The sequence below is a fragment of the Platichthys flesus genome, chromosome 22 (genome assembly GCF_949316205.1).
Source record: "Platichthys flesus chromosome 22, fPlaFle2.1, whole genome shotgun sequence".
Lineage (NCBI taxonomy): Eukaryota > Metazoa > Chordata > Actinopteri > Pleuronectiformes > Pleuronectidae > Platichthys > Platichthys flesus.
Window position 1 is genome coordinate 3,627,329 of NC_084966.1, and position 10,136 is coordinate 3,637,464.

The 10,136-nt window shown below is 44.2% G+C and overlaps 1 protein-coding gene across 2 annotated transcripts; it reads right to left on the minus strand.

Annotated features, from left to right (window-relative positions):
* Positions 1 to 1,510: 1,510 nt before the first annotated feature.
* ccnt2b (cyclin T2b) lies at positions 1,511 to 8,687 on the minus strand. 2 transcript variants are annotated; one of them, XM_062380834.1, is made up of 9 exons: positions 8,488 to 8,686; positions 7,493 to 7,574; positions 7,277 to 7,405; positions 6,207 to 6,267; positions 6,042 to 6,104; positions 5,738 to 5,783; positions 4,398 to 4,561; positions 3,634 to 3,704; positions 1,511 to 3,539 (listed from the first exon to the last, which is right to left on the minus strand). In XM_062380834.1, the coding sequence occupies exons 1-9, from the start codon at positions 8,643 to 8,645 to the stop codon at positions 2,496 to 2,498; spliced, it is 1,818 nt and encodes a 605-aa protein (XP_062236818.1). In that variant the 5' UTR covers positions 8,646 to 8,686; the 3' UTR covers positions 1,511 to 2,495. The 2 variants fall into 2 exon arrangements, 1 of the variants encoding a protein (XP_062236818.1); XR_009912088.1 differs by lacking the exons at positions 1,511 to 3,539; positions 3,634 to 3,704 and having other exon boundaries at positions 4,441 to 4,561; positions 5,412 to 5,783; positions 8,488 to 8,687.
* Positions 8,688 to 10,136: the final 1,449 nt, after the last annotated feature.

Sequence of the window (10,136 nt, forward strand, 5' to 3'; positions counted from 1 at the left end):
TCTTATTCTGCTTGAGAGGTTGCTGAAAATAAATCATCACCCTCCCACCAGTGTGCGAGAATGTCCAGATGGTTGAATTTGCACTGACGTCCTCCTGCTGAATTTCCCCATTGTCTTCAACGCTAAAATTAGAAGGTAATACTTGGTGAAAACGCTGCGTCTGCTCTGAGGGTGCTAGTTAATTATCAGGAACTGGATTTATGTTCCGCCCACAATTGAACACATCCACGGCGTGTTGTGTGCGAGAGTCAGAAGCTGAGCCTTGAAAGCCCCTTGAGGTTTGTTGAAGGGACCAAATGGCAGGTTTCAATGTCACACGCCGTCTCCTTTCTGCAGGAGGAACAAAGGAAACAATGCCCTCAAGGTAACCCGGCGACTCACAGGAGATGATTACATTTTTCACCCACAGTTCCCACAGTTGTTGAGACACAAAATCCTGCTTAGAGGCAAAAAAACACAAAAGCCTGAAAACACTAATCTGCATATCCCGCTCGTGCAGAAGCTCAGCATGCATTTCCAATCACGCCTTGTTGCTCCCATCAACATTACTAATTCAGGAGTAGAGCAACACTGCAGCACGCTGGTACAGCTCATCTTCTTAATGCTGATAATGTGTCGATAACATTCAATTAATCAATTTAATACGTCAGCAGACACACAACAGGGAACAACCATTATGTGCTTCACCTCGGTGAGAAGCAGCCTCTTAAATTCAATGGGGACGCTGGGTTTGTAAAGGTGCATTTAAGTGTTTTCTATTGTCTCCATAGAAGATGGACGACACGGCTCCACTTCCTCCCACTATCCAGAAATGGAACCGAAATATCTTGCACTGCCATTTGTAGCTGGAGTCTGCACGGTAACAGACGGGGGGGGGGGGGCTTTGCATGTCCCATCCTGACTCGGGAGGGTTGGGACATGAGGGCTGGGTTTATCACCCAGCCACCAGGGGAACAATATAAATGCTGCTTCAAAGGTTTGATCATTTCCAATGTTTCTTGATGAAAACCACAGTGTCCTGACCACAGTTACAGGATTGATTGAAAATGGAGAAAGTGGAACCCCCCCTCCCTCCCCCCCCCACAAAAAACTAATCTCAAGGTCTTCTCACTCGGTTATCTCTCAGGTCTGTGAGATAACAACTCTGCTGTCATCTGAGCAAACACCAATTGCTAAGAGAGACCATGAGATGTGGTATGAGAGCCTGAAACTTTCACATTTGTGAGTCTGGAAGTTGTTTGTCAAAATTGTCGGGTTTAACTTTAAGCAGTTTGACCAAAAGACGGAAAAATAATAAGTTAAAAGAGCTTTTAACTGCAAATGACGACCTTAAAGATCTGGGCGCACGTGATTGGTGTTTTCCACGACTTCCAACAATTAAATCAAGTAAAGAATAAGGATGACGACGTTACTAGATGTAAAACCTGTTCTAAACTTAAGGTCAGATGTCAAAAAGTAAAAGAAACTAGAACAATGATTCAGGATTCACATCAGACACTGAAGAACAGAATATCGCGCATGTGTAAAAATCACTTTTACACCTTTATTCGGGCTCCCAATACACAAATCCAGGATATGTTGGTCGATACAGGCTGCTTGAGATCTCATGATACACTGAATGGAGGAGGGTTTGGACTGATGCAAGGAACCAACAGTTTCTTTTAAATCTGAACTACAGTCCTATTTACACTATTTCATTTGAAGAGATCTTAATTTTTTCTTTTTTGATAGCTCATAACATTTATCATACTGAATAGCGATTGACAAGGTACAATCACAAAGGCCTTGTTTCTGCAATTTTAGCCGATAAATATTTTAAATGCACTTTCACAGCATGTCGCTCTAAACCGAGTTTGCACATTAAGTTCAGGTGCGGCCTAGCAGGTCCCCGGATAGACCGCAAATGGAGTCGGCCTCACATTTGTGTTCGTAACTACTGTTTGAAAAGTAAGCAGACCATGTTCTCTTAAGACAGAAAGTTCTGCCGTCTTCGTCAGCAAAAGGACGAGGTGATACATCTCCACGGGTACAGGTAATAAACCCAAACAGAGGAAGATTCGTTCTTATATCAAAAAAGTTCAAGACCTGAGATTTTTAGTGGAACACAATGTCTTAACATACAAAAAAAAAAGAAAGAAAAGAAAGAAAATCAACTGTAAACTGTCACAGTGGCTGCGAACACTAGCGATGTCTTCCCTTTTGTGACTGAAAACATGCACATTAAAATCATACGCTTGCATTAAAACAACGTTTCGAAACTCAGACGCATTCTTTGAACATCTCGTGGTTTTTTGTTTCTGCAAGCTAGTAGGTACACAGCTCTATGCATATCATTTCATATTTGACAGCTTTAACACGTATCACCATTAATCAGTGTGGAGACACGACTGAGAGCGATGCACAATTCAAGATAACTTAAGACAAATAAAAATTTAAAAATTCTATTAAACATGGTAATACTTTAAATCGAGACAACACTGAGGACTCTCTGAGGGTTACAAGTTCATTCCTTGGGCACTTAGTAAAGAGTCCAGCATGTCAAAAGTGTCTTTGTAGTCAGTGTGTTCACCGTTGGTGCTCAGCATGCCGTTGGTTCCGTCGTGGCCGTGGTGCTCCAGCATCCTGTGGCCGCCGTCGGCTGCGTAGTGGGCCGAGCTCAGGCCAGCTTTGGAGCTCCTGCTACTTTTGGACGAGTGGTGGTGGTTGCCGGCGTCGGAGTGAGGCCTCTTCCTAGACGAGCTGGAGGAGCCGCCGTCGCTACAGTTGCTGCCGGGAGCGCGTAGAGACAAGGAGGTGGCGTCTAACGCCCCTCTGCCGTTCCCGGTGACGGAATAAGAGTGTCCGTGTTTCAAGTGGCGGTGGCTGCTGTGTTCTTTGTGCTTGTCCTTCCCAGGCAGAGTCCCGCCCTGCTCGGCGCCCCCGTGGCGCTCCGATGAGACTTTGATTCTCATCTTGAGCTCCTCGCTCGTTGCAGAGCCGTTCTCTGCAAAAGAAGGAGTCAGCCGAGGTTTCTTCGAGCTGGTCTTGTCGCTCCTGCCCTCGCCTGACTGGCGGGCCTGCTGGGAGCGTTTCTTGTGGTGGTGAGAGGACAGAGCCGGCGGAGGTGCGTACATGTCTGCGCCCGGCTCATCCTTCCCGCCGTTCTGCGTGGCCGTTTCAGACGCGTGTTTCTCTCTGTACTTTTCCAAAGTCAAGACTTTCTGCGAACGGGGACAAGATGCGGCGTTCGCATCGAGCTGCTGGTTTTTACTACTAGACCCGCCTGCAGATTTGTGTTCGTGTTTCACCAGTGTGAAGTCTGAGTGGGGCGGCTGGGAGAACTGGTCGTAGTTGCAGCTCTTTGACAGGTCGCTGAGCGGCTGGTAGTTGGTGTAAGGGGCTGCAATGGCGTTCAGGGAGGGCATGTCCATAGAGTCCGATGAAGACGTGGAGGGGAAGAAGGAGTTGGCGACACCAGAAAGGCCGTCGAGGGACGAACCCTGGAAGGCTACGTCCACTGCTGAGCCCTCCGTCTTTGGCTTCTTAGCTGCTTGAATGGCCTAGAAACAGAGAAGCACAGATCCACATTAGATAAAGTAACAGGTCATATGTCCTCATCCTGGACCACTCACACCGTACTGCCCTAATAAGTACCCTCCAGTTTCGTATCCTCTTCAGCCGGCTGGGCGTCTTCTCCAGGATCTGGAGAAACTCGTGTGTGAGCTCTGAAAGCAGTTGAAGACAGCCATGTCAGTGATCAGTGTTCTGCAACGTGGGCTCATTTTAACACAAGCTCGAGCTGAATTCAGGGGCCGCCTCCTTCACGGGCGTCAGACTGGTGCAGCCGGTTCGAAGGCTTCTGCAACTGTGGTCGTCAAATATGTGTTTTCATCACCACGCAGCAGAGGAGGATCCGTCTCAGATGCACCAACCAAAGATTCTATACGCCTCTGTCACAAACTATTTTCCAAGAGTTGATGGCAGAAATCAACCACACATCTGATGCTCACACAACAAAGAGCTAATGTTGAAAACTAAGGGACATTAAATCTTTCTCATCCGGTCCAGCTGCAGCTGTGCTACTCATCGACGATGACTCGACAAATTGGTGACGCACAACGTTTGAAATCCTCCATAGACCAGATTAATTTGATTCGGCCTTTGCAGCACAAAGGAGGCAGACTGCAGGGGTCCCCCCCCTCGAAGATGCTCTTACGATAATGCATTCACGATTAAGTCACAGTGACCTTGACCTCCAAAATCTAACCAGTTTATCCTTGAGTCCAACAGAACGTTTTTACATATGAAGAAATTCCCTCAAAGCGTTTTGTGTTCCAAAAAAAAGGACAGATTGATGCACAACTCAAAATCCTCTGTGGAGGCCTAAACAGAACAGAATAGAGGATGGAGGCTCTTACCGTCCAGCAGCTGCAATGTTACGGTGCGGTCCACATACTCCCACCAGTGTTTCCCATCTGTGGACACAGGGATCTCCCAGTTGGACCACTTGCAGGCCAGGTGGATGCAGACACACGCCACAACTGTGGGTCTGTACTGCAGGCAGAAGGTGGTGAGGTGCAAACTGCAGGAAGAGACAAGAAACACCGGAGGGAGAAAAACAACGGTCAGCTGTTTGCGGAGCTTTTACACAAACACACACACACACAAACCGAACAGCCACAACCTTAAATCCACTCACGAGTGAAATGATTAACATTGATTATCTTGTAACAATGGCGCCAGACGGGGGGGATCACATTAAGTAACAAGAGAACAGTCGGTTCTTGAAGTTTAAAACAGGAGAAATGGAATAAGGGACTTATTATATTATATAATCTACAAAACAGCAGGTCATGTGGGGTCAGTACCGACCATCAGTGGACCAGTAAAAGACTGAAGACCCAGTTTCACAACATCAGGCAGCTGGTTTTAATGTAGTGGCTGATGGTCTATATTACACATTAAGAGCTGTTTAACAAACACGTGGACAGGAGATGACAGCAAACTCCAATATCATTTCTAATGATTCAAAGTTGAGAACACAATGTTCCATAAGCAAGATGTTATTCATCATCAGCTCAGCTCTTATGACACGTTGTTGGCAGCTGGATTCATATTTCCTAATACTTTTGAATGTCTGACACTGATACAGCTGTTCTGTTGTTGCCTGCTAATATCTAACAGCAGAACCTAAAGCTACATGGAGAACATTACTTTTTACTATTTGTTTTTTGTGGAACATTATTTTTGAGGGAATTCATTATTCTAACGATCGTATTTCATGTTTATGCATCGAGCTCAATAAATCTAACAGAAGACGGTTTTCTTTCTGAAATTCTAAAACATTCAGTTTGCAGTAGTTTGGTATTTCACTGTTAAAGCTTTTGGGTGAAAAATATACAAAAAAATTAAAGAACTTTAACTATACTTACCAAAAAACTCTATAAGTTTAAGAATCTTTAGATGCAATCTATATTCAGGCTACCATTTCAGTGTGTTTTAGACATATGCACTCCGTACCCAACAACCTCGAGAGTAAACAGCACCACTACACTCCACATAGTGCATTCAACCCCTATGTGCCAACACAGAGCCCTTGTACAATACACCGCACACAGCAGCCTGGCTGGTACTTCCCCACTCTGGGGGTTCCCAGGATCCAGGCGCAAACAGGGCGTTGGACACAGGAAGGGGGACCCTGCAAGACAGGAAGCTATAGTGTGCCATTACAGTGCAAAGATGGGAACAGGATAATAACCTGTTGGTAGCCATAAAATAGGAAGTCTGTGCCAAGTCCTTGCTTGCTGTAGAAGAAGAAGAAAAGTGGGTATTAGAGCAGAATTCATTTGACCCATTACTGTTTAAGAAAACCTTAATAAGGCAGTAAGCTAGTGTAGAACTATAGGAGAAAAGTTTGATTCCAAAGTGAGATCTGCACTAACATGGTGGCATGAAATGTAGCATTAAAAAAGAACCCCTAACATGGACTAACCGAGAAGTCATAGAAAAAATGGTTCTTAAAATGATTTCAAGTGAGAAAAGCAGAGAACAGAAGGTCATACCTCGCACTAGCTCGCAACACCTCACAACATCTGTGTGTGGATGATCAACTGTTATTTCAAACCCTGCAAAGAGAAGGTTGAGTGAGAAGCAGCATACATTTGGGAGAAACAGCAGCAATCTGAGTCCTACACAGTCTGAAGCACTGAAGCTTCAGCAGGACTCACCCAGTGTTTGCAGCAGTATTGTTTCCAGAGCCGCGAGCTCTTGTCCCTGCTGCAGGAATGCCTGAAAAAGATAAATCAATGCGGAATTTGAAATCTGCTACGCAACAGCTGGAAACGAGCAAATCAAAATCAAATTAGTAATCCTACACATAAAGGAACCGCACTATGGGAAATGATCATTTCAAGGTGGTAGTCTTAGGCCATAAAGGTTAACTGCGAGGATCAAATCAGGCTTTACTGGAATAATAATTACCCTATGCCTTAATTGTGTGATTATCTGTGTCTAACATGTTGACTTGTTGGTTGGTTTACTCAAGACACAGGAGATTTCTTCAAATGGTTCCACCAGCTCAAAATCCATCATCACACAAGTCACACCCTCCAATGGGAAAGTGGAATTTCTGCTGTAATAAACGATTATGTGTTTATCAAAATCCTTGCCCTGTCGAACCAATAACTGCTCCACTGACCATTTAAGATGTAGCTGTACTTGCAGATGAAACAAGTCTTTTTGTTGAAGCTTCACTATGACATGCTGATCAATATATGGATTCAATCATTCATATCATTATGTTCTATAAAGCACGTCAGTTTGAACTGGGAGCAGAAGCAGACGAATCTTAATCTGCCGTCAAACATTCACTGATCTCTGGACAGTTTCCAGTGTCCCCGGCCGACCCCTGACTAAAATGTCAGATACCCCACGAGAGAAAAATACCTCTAACTTGACACATATGTAAAAGACGCTAATTAAGATATCACTTTGAAAAGACAAGAGATTTGGGTGATAGGAGCTGAAGCTGTTGTTGATGTGCTGTAAACAAAAACACGTCATTCCCACAGCAGTTTAAGATTATACCCTTTCTTCTGACCGCTCTACCCCGGCGTCACCCTTTGCCTGAATGTTCCCAGCATTTCTTTCCTGCTGTTGGGAACACCCCTGACCAAGTCAACCCCCTGCTGCATTCTTCATATGTGCAAAAGGACAGTCTGGAAACGGTCCAGACCAGATTCTCCGTTTGTTTTCCAGAGCTGGTGCCCGAGAGCGGCTTCAGTCCGACTGTACTCACATTGCTCTTGGTGTCTGGGGCAGGCTCTTGGGGGTTAATGCAGGCATGGGCCATTTTAATGACCAGCTCCAGCTTCCTGGGCTGCTCTTCAACTTTAGTGGCCAGGAACAACGTGGTCTGCGAGATGATCTATTAAAAAACAAAACCCCAGAGTTTTCACAAATCCTTTCCCCAGCAGTGGCTGTGGTCTCGGCCCAAAACTGCTGTGATACTTACATTGCGATGGAATTTGGTGAAGGAGTGGATCATATAAAACTTGTGCATATATACTATAGCAGTGTTGATGGTTAGTTGAGAGCTGGGTTTCACAGTTAAGGCAAACAATCCATGGAGGCATTTACAGTGAGGGGCAGAAAACATGGCACGTTAGCATCTAGCTAGCTTTGAGTGGAGGGCTAGCAAAACGTGTACCCTGTAAGTTAACACCGGACGCAGGGTCGAGACAGTGGCTTTACCTCGACCAACGCTGTACGACTGACTACTAAACAATATGAGGATCTTATAACACTAACAACTTGTATCGATTATCCACGATCACTGATTTTATAATGACACCCTGCTAACAATGGAATCTGCAGCCTGCAGAGACTACTACACAATAGCTACCAGAAGCCCAGCTAGCAGCCAGGCCTCAGCTGCTTCAGCAGGTTATACATGAGGTAGGACCTGGGACTGGTTGTTCATCCTGTTAACCAGGTGATAACAACACGTTTAAATGTGTGTTGAAGGTAAACGGTTAAATAAAACAAGCCCTGTTGTTCCACCATTCTGTGAGCTAATGCTAACTTTGGCTAACCAATCTGAATTTAACACCCATTAGCTGCGACCTGTCAAGCGGTGTAGTAACCAATGTGTGTCCTAGTAATAGTGTTAACTTTCTGCTATAACGTGTATCGAGTATCTCTGATCACTGACATTACACAGACACACTGCTAACAATAGAAGCTGCAGTCTGAAGGGGCTACACAATAGCTAGCAGTAGCTAAGCTAGCAGGCAGGCCTCAGCGACGTTATCAGGTATAACAAGGCGTGTTGACATCTGTGGATGATCCATCTTGTCTGACAGGATGTGAACGTGATGAAGAAACGTGTTAAACGTGTAATTCAGAGAAGAACCGTGACATACAACGAGCCGTGCCGTTCCGGTCCCCCTGTGAGCTAATGCTAACGCCGGGCTAGCCCCGCTAGCCTCCACGTTTCAGAGAGGATACACGTTGAGTTTCTGGCCGATGTCCTGGATCAAGTTGGCGGCTTGCTGGCGGTACGACAGCTCTCTGTCCGCCTCGATCCCGCAGCGGCGAGACGGCGTGTTCTCCAGCTGCTCCCGGGTGAAGAGCCATTTCGTGGAGGGTCCCCGGTGCACCGCCATTACGCTCCCCCCAGCCAGGCCGGATGGTGCCAGGGACCGGAGGGTGCTCAACAGCGCCGCCAGCGGCCGGTGGTGCGAACAGCTATTTATTAATTAAAACTATTTCAAAAAAATTGTAAATACACAAAATAGTTATATTCAAAATAAATAAATAAAGTACTCAATAATTTCTTTATAGATAAAGAGATGAAGAAATAAACAAGTGAATACATAATTGAATGAAAAATAATTGCAACTTTTGGAGAAAATGCTGTTTATGTTTATCTACTTAAGATATATATTGTTTATTTTCATTAGACAAAGTTTTATTTTACATTATGATAGACATATTAAAAATTAATACAGGATCGTAGATATCAGATGTCCCTTTGTACTTTTCTGTTGAGAGTTGTAATATCCAGATTGGCCACTAAATGTCAGCATTGTACTTTGGACCATTCCTGTATTATCTGTACTGTACTTGTGAGGAGTTACCTCTATGTAGAGTGTGGAGATATTTTGCTGACCAATGCTGCTAAATGACAAATTCACAGTTTGAAAATGTGTATTATATGCATAATGTGATGAGTCATTCATATTTAATGCTAAGTTAGGGCCCTTGATTAACTGTGTGGTCAGCTAACACTACAAGTCCATGTTTATCCTTACTGTCTCAGGTTATTTTACATGTTTAACATTAATATTGTCACTTTTTGAGAGTGATTTCTGAAGATTACTTATTTTGTGTTGGAGCGTTTACACCAACACCATCAAGTGACATCTGAATGATGGATCCTGTGGGTCATGGGGTTCATCCTCAGAGGAGTGGGACACTGAGAAGTAAAGAAAAATGATGATGCAGCAGATGAGTTAAAGTCCACGAGGATCAACCACTGACTCAGTCAAACTACGTCTCTCCATAGGTGGGGGACAGACACGTCTTCGTGCACGTCCGCAGGCTCGATCCACATGTTTGCAGACAGATGTTTTCCTCGTGTGCAGAGAGGGCAGAGGTCTCGTGACCACGACGGGGATCAGTAATTAGAGTCCAGGTGTGTATGTGTGTGTGCGTGTGTGTCTGTGTGTGTCACCACACTGTGAACTGTTGTTAATGTGGACATGTGTGTTTTTCTTCTTCTGCTTCTGCCTATGCGCAACATCCTCTGTCAGGTTTCACAACACCTACACACTCAAGTTCCGATTATTACTTTCAAAATAAGAAGACAGTTTCTTCCACAGAAATCTGAACTTCCTTCTTGTTTAGACATATCCACAACCTTCACTTGGGTTAGAAATAAACAAGCTAATATTTGAAATGTAGAAAGTGTCAGTTCTGTATTCAATGTGTTTGTAAAATAATTTTAAATAACACATTTTGTAAGAGAAAACCACAATACATATAATTCATTACATTTAACGTAAACATTAAACAATAATAATCTAATTACACAAAATAAGTCATTAAACGTTTTCTTATGTACTTACAATTTACAGAGAAAACAAAATATATTA

What these genes read in the sequence shown, in the direction of transcription:
- ccnt2b (XM_062380834.1), bottom strand. Translation starts at nt 8,645, where the DNA reads ATGGCGGTGCACCGGGGACCCTCCACGAAATGGCTCTTCACCCGGGAG. An exon ending in AACATTGCAGCTGCTGGACG is followed by an intron (nt 3,705 to 4,397) that starts GTAAGAGCCTCC and finishes AACTGCTTTCAG; the next exon opens with AGCTCACACACGAGTTTCTC. An exon ending in AGAGGATACGAAACTGGAGG is followed by an intron (nt 3,540 to 3,633) that starts GTACTTATTAGG and finishes CTCTGTTTCTAG; the next exon opens with GCCATTCAAGCAGCTAAGAA.